Source organism: Pholcus phalangioides, unplaced genomic scaffold (assembly GCF_987345545.1).
Source record: "Pholcus phalangioides strain wild (caught in Gottingen) unplaced genomic scaffold, Ppha-v1.0 ptg000022l_1, whole genome shotgun sequence".
NCBI classification, from domain to species: Eukaryota; Metazoa; Arthropoda; class Arachnida; order Araneae; family Pholcidae; genus Pholcus; species Pholcus phalangioides.
In genome coordinates, this window is record NW_028301615.1 from 32,011,581 (window position 1) to 32,031,691 (window position 20,111).

Genomic DNA, 20,111 nt, shown 5'->3' on the forward strand with positions numbered 1-20,111 from the left:
CTGCATCCACTTTAGTCAGTTTCATTTAAAGGGACTTAATACCTTTAACATGGTGAAACACACACGCTATGCTCTAATAGAAATATCATTAAAAGTAGTATGTAACCATTGATTTATTTCAGATTTTTGCACATGTTCTTGATGTATTTGCTATCCTATGTATTGGCAAAAAGTTTTACATAGATTAGACAGTTGTATTTTTTGTCAAATATGTTATAATTTGTTTTATTTTACGGTCTAAATTGTCAAATAAATGCATTAAAAACAGCTTGAGCGCAAGATAAAACTCCATGACATCAATGTAATTGAATAAAAATTGATTCAAAATTAAGGAAACTGTTCAGTTCATGAAATGAAGCAAAAGTCTGAAATTTCATTTACTCAATCGTATTTAAAATTAAATTTCAAAATTTAAATTCGAAATTTCAGAAGTTTCCAAATTTAGAATTCAATTTTAAATAAGATTGAGTCAATGAAATTTCAGACTTTTGCTTTATTTCATATGAACTGAACAGTTTTCTTTATTTTGAATCAATTTTTATTAAATTGCATTGATGTCATGGTATTTTATCCTGCGCGCAAGATGCTTTTTTAGTATTTAAGACATATAAAACTTTTTACCAACATAAGGCCAGGATTACACTATAAAAGTTTGATAAAAAAAGCCCTTTTATAAAACTTGAAAAATGCTACGAATAGGATAAAAATGTAAAACTGGTAAAACTTTTTACCAGCATAAGGCCGGGATTACACTAAAAGTTTGATAAAAGTACTTTTATAAAACTTAAAAAATCCCACCAATAATATTATTGGCAACATTCTAGAAAATGCAACTAATTATCCTATTCGTAGCATTTTTCGAGTTTTATAAAAGTACTTTTATCAAACTTTTATAGTGTAATGCTAGCCAATGATAGCGCATACAACCAAAAACGTGTCAAAAATTTGAAATAAATCAATGGTTAAGTACTACTTTTAATGATATTTCGATTAGAGCATAGCTTTTCACCATGTAAAAGGTATTAAGTCCCTTTAATTGATTCTTATGTATGTGCATTGAATGCATCAGTAGTTTTCTTCTTTAAAAAAATTACATTTGATTCAAAAAAATGTGGCAATTTTCAAGGAAAAATAGTTAATATTGTAAAGCTATTTTTTCCCTTATCGTTTCAGCTGCAACATTTGACCCACCGACTGCAGATGATTTGGCAATTTTGATGTACACTAGTGGCTCTACTGGCATACCGAAAGGTAAATCAATATTAGCTTTTCCTTAGTTTACTATGGCTGATAAAATTATAGAACAGTAGATTATGAAAAATTTGAGAATCATTCAGGAAAATAAGCATGTCTAACATCTTTGAACGTTGTGTATAGTTAACTATTTATTCTCATATGGGATCACACCATATGAGTATATCTCAGATTTTTGGTATTGAAGTCCGCGTTTTGATGAATTAATGGGAGGTGATGGGGCAACTATCTCTTAGCTGGCTATTAAAAACTGGCATGAGCGTCAGAAATGTTTTTGACGAATTGGTGCGTAGCTTCAATTCTGATTCTCTAATTGATTCTGGGATGCTCGAGCGCCCAAAGCGCCCGTCTTCGACACTCCCACTGGATATTAGTGATCATGATATAATATACACCAGCTACGAGAGGAGTTCGTGCTATTTTTAATAGCTATTGTGTCTGCATAAGGAACTCTAAAATGTCATGAAGGATGACTTTTAGGCGTAAATGACATTTTGAAATGGTCATCACCATATAATCAGAATTCAAAAATTTCTTCCAGGAGTGATGATTACCAACAGGAACTTGATGACATCGATCAAAGGGTTCTATGATGTCGTCGGTACATCGGTCTTGAAGTATGTATTATAATGATAAAAAATAATTATAAATACTGACTGTTAATGAGCACGTAAAGCAGGGGTTCTTAACATAATAAGACAACCATAAGTATTCTTTATGGGCGTTGTATAATATTTTATCATGTGTATATATATTGTTTATAATTTGTGTTAATTGCATTTTTAATTGGGTTGCTGTATTTTCGAAATATATGACATCCATATTTTTATGGGCATCTTTTTATCAGCCACCTCGTTGGGCATTTTGCCTGTTCTGGCGTTGTATTTGTATATTTATATGGGTCGCAAAGGCTGTCGAGATGGGTCGTACAGATCTACTTACAGCCAGGGATTCATGAGCTATGGGCCACGACCTAAAACTTGATTCACAGGCAGTGCCATCTTAATGCATGGGGCACAGCACAGCCTGGAGGTTGTGGGGGGGGGAGGGCGCTCAAGAGAAGAGGTCGAGTTTACAGAAATGAGATTTCCGAGAGTTAGCATGTAAATTTGCCTGGTAGAGCCTCAGAAAAATCACTTGGCCTGGGGAAGCCTATGATGCTCTGACTTAATTTCTCTGTGTATTCTAGGGGGCTTCTTACATGGGTCGAACATGTACTTGGGATTCTTGAATTATGAATCCCCCTATGTTAATCTAAATCTATGTTCTGAAGAACTATGGTCGTGAACCAAACTTGATTCGCAGAGCCTTCCTATAGATGAGTCGCGCAAATTCATTCGCAGTCTATTATAAATGCCCCGCGTGACTGGTTTTATTGATTTCGAAGAACAAACAGTCTCATGGGTCGCGCAGCTGATCTTGTTGATTTTGGGACGTGACTGAAAAAAGTTAAGAACCCCTGAATTACCTCATCCCAGTAAATAAAAAAAAAAGATGCGTCTCGAGTGCTAATCACTCACCTACCGGGTGACAGCAACAATGTTATTCAACAAATGGATATTTCATTCTCAATCTTGAGAAAAATCTTACAATGCGCTTCTGTAGTATTGAAACGTCTGTTGAAGATCATTCGAATTGCCGATTTCACTCCGGTAAGACACATTCGCGTCTGGTCCCCAAGGAAAGGCCTCTCTTCGAGGTCTAACCTAGACTGAAGTAAGTATAACAGTTTCTTGGGCTTGGGATTAACATGGCTAGGTAGCTTTAGAAGGATTTTCCCCCAATGTTTTCGTTTGACGTTTTTCATCGAGCTCTACACGTTTTTTCCTCCCTGTTAGATGGGGCTCAGCTCTGCGGATCAGCGAGGTACCGAGTTTCTTGACCTCCTGGCTGGTTGAGTCGAGAACCCTTTGTGTTCTCGAATATCTCTCGCATCATTGGAGGTCAGTTGCTCAGCCACTTGCACTTAACATCGTCGTGGTAATGGTAACACTGGCTATTGTCTTCTAGTCACTGTGCCACTTGGTGCCGGGTTTTGAGGTGGTGGGTTTACTGATCCGGGGGTTGAGCTCAAACCCTTTCATTCAAAAAATATACGCAAATGTACACATTTAAAATATGAGATCCCGTAGCCAAAGCCGATTACACATCCTCTAAATGTACCGGAAGACATTTGCCCGGAGGGCCTCATGATACTGTTTAGACCAGTGGTTATCAACATTTGGAAGACCGGTTGATTTTATCTTGTGAGTGTAAAGCTCGGTCATACGCATGACTGATGGGGATATAAACGGAGAAAATAAAACGGCGAACCATTCAAGGCCGGCGGTTGAGTGAGACTGGTTTAGACGGCTCTGTATACAGGGTGCCCCGTAAGTCATTGGCTTTATCTCATCAAGTTCTAGAGCGGTGTTTCCCAAAGTGGGCAATATCACCTAGTGGGGGGGGGGGGGTATAAGCTACGGGTGCAACATAGGATCCTATGGGTTGGGGAACGATGAGAAGAAAAATGTTAGGGAAACTGAGGCCGGGACTACACTACAAAAGTTGATAAAAGATATTTATATGCAACTTGAGAAAAACATCCAATAAGCCCCTATGTTGGTTACTATTGGTCGAATGCAACCGATACGTTTATTGGCTGCATTTTTCAAGTTTTATAAAAGAACTTTTCCAAAACTTTTATAGTGTAGGCCAAAGTCAAAAAGTATTGGGTCTTCATCGGGGTCCTCGGAAAGACTTCGGGGGGGGGGGGGGTCCATTTAACTCATTGTCTTAACATTGCTGTAGACAGAATATTATTTTTTTGAATGAGGTGGCCCTGGGCTGGTATTAATTTTATTGGCGCAAGGGGTCCGTAGACTTAATCTAACTGACCCAAATTTTCCATGGAACACAAAATATTAAGAATACTTGGTCAACCCCCTTACTCTTAAAGATAAAAATAAAAGAAGTCATCAAGAAACTATAAAAATTAAAAATTTGAACTGATATAAAAAATGAAGGGAATTTCTGGAAGGTTCCGGGAATTCTGGAAGATAGAAAAACTTAAATTGCCCCCCAGTGGGGCGTGGGCCCCACGTTGGGAATCACCGTTCTAGAGGAATGTTTCAAATTTAAAAAAAATGCTCAAAATGTATTCCAAAATCACTTAGTACTATTTTTGAGAGTGAAAATACAGTGTGTCGCAAAATAAAAAAAAAAAAGAAGCAAATTTTCATATGGACATCCTATCCTAAAAAAAGCACAATAAGTAACCTTACAAATAAAATTCTTGTTTCCAAGTGCTGAGATTCCAAATTCGCTGAGATATTCGAATAGAAAAATCGGAGAAAAGGTGGGAAAGAACATCTTGAACCAATGAACAATAGTTCTTTCTCTCATTTATGCTGTTCTTTCCCAACTTTTCTCAGATTTTTCAAGCTCAAATATCTCAGTGAATGATGTGCTCAGAAATGTGAATATTTTTTTTGTTGGCTTTAGAACAGACACGACAATCACTAAATGGGGTTTTTAGGATGGGATGCCCATATAAAAATTTAGATTCGGCAATAAATTGTAGGTCCCAGTCTAATTAGCCCTCGTGCGCAGAAAATGCCCGCGGTGCGACAAACAAAAAGATCAGAATGATCAAATGAAGAAATTGAAAAACGATTGATTCTGGAATCGATGAAAGAAATAGATATTACGTCAACTTTTGCTTTAATGTATTTTCCTATCTATTAGAGATCATTCCCCGTTAGTGGACACTTTTTTTTCGATCCCAAGGGTTCAACGATATTCAGAGGTTCTGTTGTACATGTGATTTGTAATTGTGACGTGTGGAATAATGCGATGGAGATCGTTATCTACAAATCGGGGCTTCTGTGGATCCAAACTTGGGTCACGTGGGCTTTCGAGATGAATCGTAGAAACTCATTTACAGCCAGGATTCTTGAGTTCCTAACTCACACAACTGATCCTTCTATTTGTGTACCTGATCTATGGGTCACAACCCAAACTTGATTCGTAGGAGCTTCCTAAATGAGTCGTACAGATCCACTTTAAGTCCTGTTATAAACGCACTTAAAGCGGCACTAGTGTCACTAATTTCGAAAAACAAACAGCCCATGGGTCGCGAAGCTGATTTTTTTGTTAATTTTTGGTCACGGTTTAAAAAGGTTAAGAACCCTCTCCCCTCCCCCTACCCGATATAAAGCAAACGACTTGGATAAACATTTATATCGACATCTGCACGTTATTTTCATTATTTCAGACCTGAGGAGCTTTACGTTGCTTATTTGCCATTGGCGCATGTCTTGGAACTTTCAGTCGGTAAGTAATTGAGAAATTATATGAAATATTAATGCATATTACGATAATATAATTTGATAATTTAATTTATATTAATGCATATTATATTCATCGCAACTGGAAACATTACATAATTTGTATATCGATGATAAAATTTTTTTATAAAAGTTGATGATTATATGTCAGTATTTATGGTTTTGTCCACCATTTTCCAGAATGCTATTTATTCTCATTCGGAGTACCGATTGGGTTCTCGACTCCACAAACTCTTACCAACTTCGTGAGTATTTGTTGATGACTTTCATGTAATGAGCTCAAGTAGCCATAATTATAGTTTTAATATGAGTATAAACTTCATTATTATATTTTAATCATTTATTCAGAGCACGGCTATCAAGAGCGGTGAGAAAGGTGATGTCTCGGTGTTGAAACCTACAGTTCTCGTTTCTGTACCGGTGAGTATGTCATCACCATCATCATCAACCATTTTCAATCCACTGTTGGAGGAAGGTCTCCCCTAAATTTTTCCATTTTGCTCTGTCTCATGCTTTAGCCATCCAGTTTACTACAGACACTTTCCTGATCTCGTTGATCCATCTTTCGTGAGGACTCCTTCTCGGACATTTAACAACACCACGGACGTACCAATCTAGAATATTTGTGGTCCATCTACTGTCCTGTCTTCTTGCAACATGTCCAGTCCATTTCCATTTTAAACGTTTAATTCTCTCCATGATATCATATACCTTTGTGTGGTTCATTATCCAAGTGATTCGTTTTGTGTCTCTTCTTGTGATGCCTAGCATACATCTTACCATGATTCATTGTGTTGTCTGTAGCCTTTGTATCGTCTTGCTTGTGAGTGTCCATGTTTCAGTTCCATAAGTCAGTGCTGGTAGCTGCTGGTAGCACACACTGGTTAAAAACTTTTCTTTTCAGGAATAATGGCACGTGACTCTTCAGAATTAGTTTTTCCAAAAGTGCTGCATCCAATCCTAATTCTTCTGTTTATTTCATTAATGATTCCGTTGTCCATGGTAATTTCTTGTCCCAGATATACATAGCTTTTTACTTCTTCTATCTCTGTATTGTTGAGCAAGATTGTCCTCTTCAACGCAAAGGGGTTTAACATAAATTTGGTCTTTTGCGGATTCATTTTCAAATCCACCTGAATACTTGCGTTCGCTAGTTTTTGTATCATTTCTTCTAGTTCGTCTGGATTACTGCTGATAACAACAATGTCGTCCGCAAAACGTAAATGGCTGAGAAATTCTCCATTTATTTCAATTCCTTTCTCATCCCAATCCATTTTTCTGAGTACTTCTTCCAAAACAGCGATAAAGAGTTTCAGTGAGATAGAATCACCCTGTCTGACTCCTTTCCCGAGTTTAATCTTTGCTTTTCCTTTACCCAAACGAATCGTTGCAGTTGCTTTGTCATATATTTTCTTGATATTGGTGAGTATGTAACTAATACTAATATCAAGGAAAGTAGTCACAGAGTAGGGCTGCAAAAATCCCCAAAAAATTAACATGCCTGGTCGGGCATGCAATGAAAATAATAGATGCCCGAATTATTTTCATGTGCCTGAAAAGTATTATCACTGAATTTATCAAAAAAAAAATTGATTTACTTGCATAAAAAATATAAAAAAGCGATATTTTTTTTAAATTGAAATTTTGAAAAACAGCGAAACCTCGTTATAGCGATACCCTACGGATCAATAAAAAATATCGTTGTAGAAGGATTATCATTATATCGAGTGGTAGCAGGTTAACTTTAGTGTATAAGCATTTCGAAACAAGACTTGAACAAATATCGTTGTAGAGGGATTTATCGTTGTAGAGGGATTTATCGTTACATCGAATATCTTTGTAGCGAGGTTTCACTGTAAATACGGAAATTTAAAAGGAATGTAGTCACCAATTAAAAATTTTTAATTAGTCAAACCTCTAATTATAATTTTCCGTGCTGTTGGCGTCCGAAAAGAAGTCGCCAAGTTGCAATTCACCTCGCTTATATAATCAGCCGATTTACGGTATGGGACCGAACTTGGGCAGGCGCGCACGTAGGATAGGGTGGCCAGATCATGCGATTGAGAAACAGGGAGAAATATTGATAAAAACCGGGACATCTTGAGAAACAATTTTCAGAGTGCATTATAGTGTCGCATTGTGTGAGGCAATAGATAAAATAACCCACTGGCACTAAAAGCTCTTGGTCTTGTACGGTTTGGTTCAATGTTCTCCCACTTTTTTCCCATCGCACAGATCATTGAAATAAAGTTAACATTTTTGTGAATCGGCATGAATGAGAGAAATAATTTTCGTCCCGGAGGAAAAGAAACATATTTGAAGGAAAATTTCCTCTATATAACCTTCTGACTTTACATTTCATATCTATACTCTTCAATTATAATAGAACTGCAGCTGATTTCTTAAATTTAAATATCTTATGGCAGTTGTTCTCAAACTTTTATCACACTCGCTGTTCAGTTGGTTGGTCATACTTATGGTTCACCCATGGCTCCCGAGAATAGTTTAGTACAGTATTTCTTAACCTTTCTTTGCCCGTGGCCCCCCTTGAACCCTAATTTTTTTTCTCGTGGCTCCCCTGTCTTACCCAGAGTTGTCGACCCTCATCTAGAAGCAAGATCCTTTATACGCATTGAATTGATTTTTTCAGTAAATTCATACTGAACGAAAATTTTGCAAATAAGATTGGCCTCCGACCACAGACTAGACCACTGGCCTAGGATTTATTGAGCTCCCCGCTAGTCCGAGTTCTATTCAGGGCCGTCTCAACATCATGGGCGCCCTAGGCAAAGTGATGCTATGGTAGTCCCATACTTAGCTGGAAATAAACAGCCTACATATTTCCTACTTATTTTCAAAATTTATTGCACTATACAAAATATCATAAGGTGGGGTCACTTATGGACATGAGACCCCCGGCATGACCCCTCACAAGAGTGGGACTGACAGAGCTGCAGCCCGGGGCATGATATGGTTTTCATCTCATTGTTTGTTTTTCACACTATAAATTTAATATAGAGGAGGGGTATGTGAAAAATGTAGCCGGGGGCATGCGAAAAACCCCATCCTAGGGAACCTGCTGCAAAATGTAGGCGATAAAGCCCGGGTGGGTCCATGCCCTAAGACGGCCTTATGTGGTTTTGTTGGATTCTGTAAGTGCATAGTCTTATAGTTTATATAATTACAATTATAGTTATACTCTTAGTTTATATTTATAAAATATATAAAAGCTTTATTTCTTCACACCTTAATTTTTCTTCTCAGCTCTCTGCAGCCCTTCAAACCACCTGTCATGGCCCCTTTCTCCATTTTCTTCCGTGGCCCCCTTGAAGTATCCCAGTACCACTAGGGAGCCATATGCCTCCCGGTTAGCACCACTGGTTTAGTAGATATTGCGCACTCATAAAAAACATTAACTTTAAAGCATGAATACATCAATACTTCCAGCTCGTTAATATTATGAATAGATATTGCCTAAAATAAAAAAAATATGCCTGCAAATAAAATCTTAGTGTTTAGTACTTTTGGGGTAACCTACGCACAATGTCTTTTCACTCTATACAGCTGATGCTTGATCGAATCCGGAAGAGCATTCTTCAGATGGCCGGAAAGGAAGGCTCTTTTTCTAGGAGGATGTTTGATTTCGCTGTCGAGTACAAGACCTTCTGGATGATGAAAGGCTTTTCTACCCCAAGAATCGACAAGTGAGAAGAAGCTCTTTGATAATTTATTTCTTAAACTTAAATTTGAATGTATCAATTATTTGATTCTATTCAATAGGCATTTTGGTACATTCATTGAGTCCAATTTATTACGATCGCATAATCAGTTAAAATTTAGCCAACCTTTTGCTTTGATCATCATGGATTTATTCGCAATGATAGACGTGATGGAGATGGGGAGGAGAAATTACTATACAGTGAGACTTCGGCTAACGAAGATGATTCGTTCCAGAATCCCCGTTCATTAGCCGAAACGTGATTCCCAATAGATTTTTCTACGAAAAAATGGAAATCGTTTGATTCGTTTTAGGTTCTGCCTAAACTTATAAGATAAGTTTTTTAAAACACCGGAGGAACGCTATGAAAAAGACAAAAACTGATTGAAGGCTAAAATGAATAGCTTAAAAATTGAACAAATGAGAATCTACAGGAAGATGAGATTCTGATCTTTTTATTTTACTCTAATGTACACAACTAACACCAACTTTAATCTGCTAAAGGGGAGCTGGTGTTGGTACAACCCAGTCAAGTTCGTAGGTGTCCCCATCCATTTGTGATTTGGTCAGTTCATTTCTGTGTCTGATACATGCAAATAGAAAAGATGAACTCCTAAAATGTTCTGACTTTTCAGTTTGATGCTAAAAGCTCTATATTGAAAGAACGGAATGGAAAAACCCATAGGTTCCTATTTTTCCAATGCATTTTGTATTAGCTGAATCTTTCATTTTACATGAAATGGTTTAAAGAATTTCAGAAAGAGAGAAATGTAGGTACATTTGGAGAAATATTCCGAGGTGGACGTGAGATAAGGTTGAAACATACTATACTGACGTGACGTGATTATCGTATAATGTCAGAGACGTTGGGAATTCTGATTCGTGGAAAATTTGTGACGTGGAAATTATGTTACATGCAATTCCCACGTCACAGAATTTAAACGAATCAGAATTCACGATGTCTCTGACATTACGTGAAATCATGTCACATCAGTGTAGTGTGTTTCGGCCTTTAATAAAACTCGAGTGAGAGTAATTCTGACGATGATTGGCACGGAAATTCAGCTCACGACGCGGTTGTTTTATGTTAGCGCGTGCATCAATATCAACGAAAATGTTCGTTAGCCGAGGCAGAAAAATCACACACAAAAAAAATCTTAACCGAAAAATTCGTAAGCCGAGATATCACGGTGTATTCATTTCTTAACCTCAAAAAAAGACTTTCTAATTAGATTAATTAAGCCTTGATTTTTTGGTACTCAAAGGCACTTGATGAAAGCTTACCATGACTTCGTTGGCGGTCGATTGAGGCTTGTTCTGTGCGGTGGTGCACCGATCGCCAAAGACACTCAGGATTTTATTCGATGCTGCCTCAACGTTCAAGTACTTCAGGGATACGGCATGACAGAGACGGCGGCCAGCGCGACCGTCATGACGCGTGAGTATGGTCATTTTGTTTTGGTCTTAGTTTCTTGAGCGTGAATCACGAATATGCCATGGATCAGGCATATTTAACCTGAAGCATCCATGGTCGGTTATCTGTGCCAAATACAACAGCCAACGCTAATAAATCACCGGTTAATAAAATCTGGCACTTTATGTAATCATTTTACTAAAATGAAATGAAATCAATACCAATCACATTGCAAAAACATCGTAAAATTTTCGTTTACTAAAATCAACGCCACTGTTTTTGAAAATCTAAATCATTTTTGTAATGGATTTTATCTGCTGAGAAACTGTCGAACCCAAAAGAAAAAATTTAGTTTTGTGAAATTTTCGGTCTTAATTTCGTAATTAGTTGGCATTTTGTTTTCGAATTTTAGCGTAAGGATATAAACATAGTACGTCCGTATGTCAAGATTCTGGAAACCCGCGTCGTCTCTGATTGGTTAAAAACCCGATTTTTAACTTTTTTTTAGTTTGAAATTCTTGTTTTTAACCAATCAGAGACGACGCAGATTTCCAGAATCGAAAATACGGACGCACTATGTTCACACCCTAAGAAACCAAAATTAGCGGTCAAGATTTAAAGGGACTTTAGGGCATGAATGGGGGCCGATCTCCCATTTAAAAAGTTCTCTTCACGGAGAGCAGTCAGAACAATTCAGACCCACAACATTTCAAAAAAAAAATCCCTCATGACACAACAAACACAACTTAACCTGCCGAGTTGTCTGTTTCTAAATTCGGAGACAAATGACAGTTACTATTTGAACACATAACAAGCATCCCTAAGAAACAAACTTATTACATTCCAACATGTACTCATTCGTTAGAAATTCCACAGAGGAATATGAACAAGGTGCATGTGGGGTTGAGTAGCAATAGTTAAGATTTCGAAGTGGGAAAATTAAGGACAGCGGAAAGGGGCGCTTCTACTCGTGAGAGTAAAACCTCTGTTTATGTCATTATGGGTAATTTACTAAAGTGTGAAGGGGGTTTTTCTTTTCTTCTTTCAAACCGAACACGGCCCAGGCACTATCGGCTGCAGCTAATTTTAGCCATTGCCCTTGTCAAAAAGTGGACCATGTCGGAGAAAACTTTATCAAACGAAATTAAATTCACATCCATAAAATTTACATATACACAAAATGTTATAGCCCAAAAAAATGAAAAAAAAATTCAAAAACAATGAACAACATGCCATCTCGAGCTGATGTCCAAAAAGCTTTGCATGGTTGGGCCGGAATTACACTATAAAAGTTTGATAAAAGATCTATTACAAAGCTTGGAAAACAACCAATAAGCCTATTGGTTAAATTCGCGCGAATGTAACCGATACGCTTATTGATTCAATTTTTAAAGGTTTGTAAAAGAATATGAAACTTTTATAGTTTAATCCCGGTCTTATACGAACACCTAACCAAAGAGTAGGTTACGGGGGAACTTCACAGAACTTTTTATAAATTTTCAAACGGCATTTGGAACACGAAACAGACTGCTAAACCTACTAATCTAAGTCTACAAGAAAATGTGAGCATAATTTCTCCCCGAGAAGATTTTAAGTAGCAATAACAGTACAAGAACCATTTATGCATAGCAATGTGCATGTGCTAATTTAATTATTTAATTGGCAATGAGCTATTCATTAATACGAGTGTTGATTCATTAATATAGAAAAAATCGCACTTTATAGAATTTTTCTACGTATTTCTGAAATTTTTGATACACCGGTTGTAAAAATCAGCCGCTTAATAAAATCGAAATAGCCAGGATATAAATGATTTTCATAAGCGGCGGGCACTGTATCATGCTAACTAGGTCTGGACTGGCAACTCAACCATCCCATTCACGAGGATAGGTGGCAGAAAACAACCGAAAAAACCGTATTGTTCGTTTACATACCTAGGTACAAGAAATAAATGTCAGAATTTAAAACTTTTTTATTAATTTCTTCTGTAGCCGATGACTACTCCACTGGAAAGGTTGGTGCTCCTTTATCGACGTGCCAGTTACGACTCGTAGATTGGGATGAAGGTGAGATGAAATGTTGCTCAAACTCTTGCAGAGTTTTCTCAAAACAGATACAGTAAAACCCCTCTTAACGGTCACTCCTATTTTACGAATGAATTTTTTTTGCCCGCTGGTGTTTGCTGAAGAAGGGTTTCACTGTATACTCGTACAAGAAAAGTCAATAAATTTAAAAAACTGAATTTACTTAATCATGACCAGTATTATTTATTTTGCATCTAATTAATCTGTACATATCATACATCTGTCTCAGGCCGATACTATGTGACCGACAAGCCATATCCAAGAGGTGAAGTTGTTGTCGGAGGCGATTGCGTATCACTGGGATATTTCAAGAACGAGGATCAGACGAAACAGTGTTTCAAAGAGGAAAACGGAGTCAGGTGGTTCTACACGGGTGACATTGCCGAAGTACATCCAGATGGCACTTTGAAGATCATTGGTTAGTGAGCTTGAAAAAACATTCTTCGGTGGATATAATTTACATAATTTTCTGCATGTCTGGTATCATAATCTCAAGTCTTAATTTCCTTATTTACAGATAGGAAAAGTGATTTGGTGAAGTTGCAATTCGGCGAATACGTTGCGCTGGGAAAAGTCGAAGCCGAGTTGAAAACGTGTCCGCTGGTCGAGAACATCTGCGTGTTCGGTAGCGGATTGCATAGCTACATGGTGGCCCTGATCTTTCCGAATAGGTTCGCCTTGAAGAACATGGCGGAAGAACTGAAGAAAAGCCACCTGTCTTTCTCAGAAATGTGCAACGACGTGGAAATAGTACAGAAGGCCACCGAGAAGATCCGTGAATACGGCAGAAAGAGTCAGTATATGTACACATTATTAAATTCGACATCTGCTAGTCAATCATTTCATCTTAGCATCATTTATACAATATCAGATGTTCAAAATATACAGGGTGCCATGCAAACAAGGGGTATGACATTTTACTGCCGAACCGTTGATCTTGATCTTAGAGGCATACTTACAATTAGAAAAATTATCCAAATAACTTCTAGTACTCAGATATGCCGTTGATGTTGCAAGAGGGTTATGTATAGTTATTAAAATAAAATTAAAAAAAAATTAACTTTTTATTTAGTCTCCGTGCGCGTCGCCCCAAAACCCATCTATAAAATTGTTGTCCCGTCTCTCCTGATGCCAACAAAATATTCCATGTTTCTAAGTGCAATATGCATTGAGATATTTCAATTTGAAAAAAGGAAGAAAGTTGGAAAAAAACAGCTCTAAAAAAATGCGGGAAAACACTTTTATACGCACATTTAAATTTCACCAATTTTTCGAATTCGAATATCTCAGTGAATATTGCACTTAGAAACGTGGAATTTTTTGTTGGCATCAGAAGAGAAAAGGCCACAACTTTCTAGATAGATTTCAGGGCACACGCAAGGGCGTAGCCAGAAATTTAGTTCGGGGGGGGGGGGGAGAGAACCAAATTGATAGATTTGGCCATCTTTTTCCCTTTTTTTGGTTATTTTCTCACATTTCGGGGGCGAACCAGACCCCCAAGTCCCCTCCCCTCGTTACGCCCTTGGGCACACGGGGACTGAATAAAAAGTTAATTTTTTCTTATTTTAATACAACTCTTTGAAACAAGAATGACGCATCTGAGTAGGCCTGCTACACGCTATTTGTACACTTTTTCTAATTGGAAGTATACCTTTAGGATCAACGGTTCGCCGGTAAAATGTCATACCCCCTGTTTGTTATGCATGTTGTATATATAGTTTCAAAATATTTTGATAACCTAAACTTTTGGCGAGTTCGTAAATATGACGAATTACAATAAAATGTTAGCTCCCGATCTTGTTAACCCCTCTCAGTGGCTTTTACGAGATATCTCACCTAAGTATATGATTTGCATTTCGTTAATCCCGAGATAACTCGCCAACTTAAAAGCCTCTTGTTAGAGACGGTGTTTGAGAGAAATCGATATTTTTCCTTTCTTTTCCACTAATTCAGTTTAGTGAAAGAATATATGGTGGTTATATTAAGAAAGATAGAGTTGCTGCAACTAGGTCAAGAGGGAACCTCACTGAATTCTAGACGGGGTCTAGAGACCTACCTTATTTATAGGGATGGGAATCAATTAAAACTTTTGATTGGTTAATCAAAAATTTCTAATCGATTAATCAACTGGTCAATCAAAAATTCCTAATCGATTAATCAACTAGTTAATCAAAAATTTTTAATCGATTAATCAACTGGGCAATCAAAAATTCCTAATCGATCAATCAACTAGTTAATCAAAAAATTTTAATTGATTAATCAACTAGTTAATCAAAAAAATTTTAATCGATTAATCAACTGGTCAATGAAAAAATTCCTAATCGATTAATCAACTGGTTAATCGATCATATTATTCTTACACTGAAACCACTGCTGCAAACTAAAAGAAGAAAAAAAAACTACCTACCAAATATCCTATTGATCTGTTAGTTTCAACTACATTTATATATTTGCCACACTAAAAACTTCGAAATTTTTTTTTCACTCAATGTTACATAACATAATATATAATTATAACTATATAATATAATAGCCGGTTTTTGCAACAAACATATCAACTGGTATTAAAGCGTATAAAATTCAACCGAGTGTACAGCATAAAAATGGCAAAAATACACTACAAATAAATACAAATACAAATTACACGTATCACACCAATGGTGTACATTTTCATGTGGAAAACCAATAAAAACCAACACTCAATTTTCTTAGAACAAATAATAAAAAATAGTTTCGTATTTATTTGATGGATGGGAGCACGTGTCCCAGATGAAATCGGTTTCTCGAATGTAAAATTTTGTCGAAACATTAAAAGTATGGAATAAATTGTCAAAATTGATGTGCACAGAATGAAAATGTACAAATGCGCAAAACACAGTGCATGTAAGTATAATCTATGTAAGACAGCTCTGGGTTGCTCGGCGGAAAGAACGCAGCTAAGATTTGGCTCTTAGGTGAGCGTGACATTCTATTCTCTCAAGATGGCACCCATAGCTTGACGAAATGCCTTAAGAATTTCGTGTTTTTCCGTGTACTGTATTTGCCTTTTGGTTGTAGTTTATCCGTTTAACCTTTAGTTTTAACTTTCCGGTAATTTTAAACTGATGTTTATTTATTAACTTATAACAGGCACCAGCCCAATTACAATGATGAACAAAATCAAGTCATGTACAAGAGAAACATAAATGAAAAAAGACATGCATGATTCGATTCTGTTACATGACCTACACTGCGCAGGCTATTCTAGTCCGCAAATATTGTAAAATTTTTGACTCGCGTCAATAACTTTTATAAACTATAATTTTATCCTCCTATAGGCAATTTATTCGGGGCGGAATTACCAGCAAAGATAAAGCTTTGCGACGAAGAGTGGACACCAGACAACGGGTTGGTGACGGCCGCTTTGAAAATCCGTCGGAAGATGCTGCAGAATCATTACAAGAGCGACATCGACGCTATGTATTCAATCGGAGTTCCTGAAGTCAACGGCGTTGCCAAAGCTGCAAATTAGATGCCGATTTCTCCAAACAAAAGAACAATTCGTCACACAGTGACCAAAAAAACATTTGTATTTTCTTTTGAGTGAAACCATAAAAAACACAGGTTATATGTAGAAAGGTTATACAGACTATACACAAAGAATACACATACAGCTATGGATCATTAAAAGGAAAGAAAAATCGGATGTGTTAAGCCATAACAATGACAAATCGAACAATTTAATCAACAATAGTATTTTTTCAGATCACGAGCGATGCCATAACACACACTTCAATCACTTTTTGAAGTAAATCCATTACTTATAAAAATATCCTCTTAGCTAAATAGCGGTTGATAAACTAATCCAGAGATTTCGGTTTTCGCTCTAAGAAGGTTTTATGTATTTAAATATCCCACGTTATATTTTAATCTTTACAATAACAGGTAATTATGCAGGTAATATTGGTTTTAGAGGCTAAATAAGAGTTGAATATTACACAACGAAGCTATTTTTTCCTCTTTAATATTGAGGAATACAGTTTTCGATACTGATTCAGAGATTAATATCGATTACGAATAAGAATTAAATTATATGGCTCTACTTGGAAATGCAGATTTGGTTTTGTCATTGAAATTATGACTTATAGAATCATTTACAGGTTATTTTGCAGCGATGTTAAATTAATAAATCTTTTTCCTAAATATTTTGTAATTGGTATCACATTTTCCTATAAACACCGGGGGTTTTCACTGAAAAATGCCATTATCGATGCCAAATGACTCCTGAATGTTTCATTCAACGAGTAAGTTAAAAAAAAAAAAAAATCGAATTTATCAAATAGGGAGTGTTCACTCGTCAATGTCACTAAATAGCATTTGAATCTTGCCAGCCTTTTTTTAACGTTTGCAACAATTTTTTAGTCTGATTGGCAAAATCACTACATTTAATTGAGCCAGAGGGGAACCTTGAAACACACTGAGTTCTCACTGAATTGCGACAACATATCATAATTAAAATGTCTGGTAGCTGCAACTGCTTAGGCTAAACAACCACTTAAACTGCAGTCAATCCTGTATTCAACTTTAAGGTGCGAATGCGAGTCGTTCTCCCATTTGGAAAAGAAAAAAAGTATGGAATTCACTTCAAAGTATGGAAAGCAGATGGCAGCGCAACTAGAACGCAAAATACATGTAGAGTTCTGCCAACGTAAATACATTAGGGCCAAGCATACATTCAGATCATGCATTCCGGCATGTACCAATTTGTTAGAAATTTCTCAGTTCACGACGATGTACAGTTAAGCAGTAGGGGGTCATTCAAGTATTACGTCAGCATCGATGGGGGAGGGGGTTCCGATTTGCTGACTTTTGATGACAAGGGGGAGGTTTGGATGATGCTTACGTCATCAACCACCCTTTTTAAAAATATGAAATATTCTTAATGGCATCTTACTCGTTGTGCTAAAAACGAGAAGAATCTTTCGCTAGTTTGTGGGCACCTGAACTAACATTCTCCGTAATGGCAAATTATTGGCCCTTACGGAGCCACTTCAGCAATCTCTAAATGTTTCACGGATCCTTCAAGCGCTCAGGAAATGTGTCCGGGCTGCTTAAGTGCTCTGGAACTGTGCAACGCATCACTCAAGTGACCCATAATTATGCCACGGATCACTTAAGTAAACTGGAATGTTCTGCGGCTAACTTGAGTGATGTAGAACTGCACTGAGCAGCCGCTTAAGTGCGCTCTAAAATTGTTACACATGTCACTCAAGGGAACTCTACTCTAAATGTGCCACGGATCGTTTAAGTGTTCTGGAACTGTGTCGCGGGTTACCGAAGACTTAAGTGATCTTTGAATGTGAAAAGTATCTTTGATGCCTACTTCAGTGATCTGAAAATTTGCTACGGGCCACTTAAATACTCTGGAATTGTGCCACGGGTCATTTGGTCATTCAAGCGATTTGTAAATGTGCCTCTTAATTCATTCTTACAAAATTAGGTTTGAGGGGGGCAAGTCACATTAGATAACCTTCAGGGCCACATTTGGTCTGCGGGTAAAGGGTTTGTCATATATGGCTTAAAGGATGGGTCGCAATGAATTTCTTAAAGAGAAATTTTGAGATCTTTCCCTTCAAATATCATTGAAATTAACAGAAATCTATTATAATACCTTATGTAAAGGTATTTTCTTTCGAAATTTTAATTTTTTTTAAAAATGTTTTTGACTTGAAATTTTTTTTTTCGTCTGGGGGGGGGGAAGGCGCACGAGCCCCTTATGCTCCTCCCCCCTCTAGCGTATGTTTCTGATCCCACCAATATGCGTTAGGAAGTAGGAGGCAGTGCTGACGAAATTTCGCTAACAGGGAGGGGGGGGGTGTCAGAGTTTTGCTGACTTTTGCTGACGGGGGGGGGGGGTCAAAAATGGCTAAAAATTTTCTGACGTAATACTTGAACGGCCCCTAGTAGTAGACCATCCTGTGGGCACAAACAATTAGCTAAAGTGATGCATTTTAGCGACTACGAGGGAGTGGAACCGTAACGTCTATTTACTCGTGTTATGATGTACGCAGAACCTCCATGCCGAACGTGAAGTAAGCATAGTCGTAATTTAATGAGCACTCAGTGTATACTCGTTACTTTGTAAGTAACATTGCTTTTTATGCATTTGGCTCATAATGGTAAAGATTTGTAGGCTTCTTCAAATATTCAGTCATTACAACTTCTTTGTCACTTTGCAGACGCAACTTTTGTTCTTCATATGAGACTATTATGTAGTATCAAAAAGTTACTATTGTATGCATTTTATGTAATAAACCATCTCAACTTGAGGTTTTGAAGTCGACGGTGATTTATGTCCAAATAATTTACTAGAAATTGTACTGTTTTTGTTACAAGAATGATCACAAATAGTACGAAGTACACACATGGTGTCCTGTATGTTTTAACTCGGTCTTTATCTCATCAACCATTCGTCGTAGAGGAATGTTTCCAATTTAAAAAAATGCTTAAAATGTGTTCAAAAATCGTCCCCACCAGTTTTGAGAGTGAAAATACAGTGTTTTTTACAAGATAAAAAAACCTAAATTTTTATATGAATATTCTGTCCTAAAAAACCAAATTAGCAGGTTGTTGACATGTCCTTTCTGAGGCTAAAGAAAAGGGGAAAAAGGGCACGTTTCCAAGCGTGTATTTTGAATTCAAAAATATCTCAACAACATTGAAATACACTGCTGGCCACCCAAATTGCAACACCAAGAAAGACAAGAGATATCGCAACAATATTTATTTTGTAGATAACATGTTGACCAAGCATCAAATGATTAAATTTATAGACTTCTGTGAAGTGTGGTTCCTGCCAAAATCAGTAGCCAGAGTAGCCGCCATTGTTGGAGATCACCGCTGCCACACGCCTCGGCATTGATTCAAAGAGACTTTGGATGTGTTCTTGGGATACAGCAGACCAAGCAGCTTCCACGCGTTGCCAAAGTTGATCTGGTGTGGCAGCTGGGGATGTAATCTGGGTCAATCGTTGAGCAACCATGGACCACATGTTTTCTATCGGCGAAAGATCCGGAGAGCGAGCTGGCCAGGGAAGCAATTCAATCTGGCGATTGACGAAGAACCTTTGGACAATGCGTGCCACGTGTGGTCGCGCATTATCCTGTTGAAATATGGCTGTGGGCAAGCCCTGAAGGTAAGGAAGGACAACTGGCTCCAACACCTCGGAGATGTAGCGCTGGCTTTTTAAAGTACCGGCAATGCGTACTAGAGGAGTGCGAGAGTGATATCCAATACCGCTCCATACCATAATACCCGGTGCAGGACCAGTGTGG

At 37.3% G+C, this 20,111-nt stretch overlaps 1 protein-coding gene across 1 annotated transcript in view; it reads left to right on the top strand.

Moving 5' to 3' along the window:
• Nucleotides 1-19,120, top strand: part of LOC149070205 (fatty acid CoA ligase Acsl3-like) — a 44,761-nt gene extending 25,641 nt beyond the window's left edge. The window contains exons 7-17 of the mRNA XM_089250247.1: nt 1,174-1,251; nt 1,796-1,871; nt 5,510-5,568; nt 5,763-5,827; nt 5,931-6,002; nt 9,147-9,286; nt 10,566-10,738; nt 12,706-12,780; nt 13,028-13,216; nt 13,316-13,591; nt 16,116-19,120. Of these exons, the coding sequence (XP_089106373.1) occupies nt 1,174-1,251; nt 1,796-1,871; nt 5,510-5,568; nt 5,763-5,827; nt 5,931-6,002; nt 9,147-9,286; nt 10,566-10,738; nt 12,706-12,780; nt 13,028-13,216; nt 13,316-13,591; nt 16,116-16,309 (1,397 nt within the window). The 3' untranslated portion in view covers nt 16,310-19,120. The remainder of the gene's footprint in view (nt 1-1,173; nt 1,252-1,795; nt 1,872-5,509; nt 5,569-5,762; nt 5,828-5,930; nt 6,003-9,146; nt 9,287-10,565; nt 10,739-12,705; nt 12,781-13,027; nt 13,217-13,315; nt 13,592-16,115) is intronic.
• The last annotated feature ends 991 nt before the right edge of the window (nt 19,121-20,111 follow it).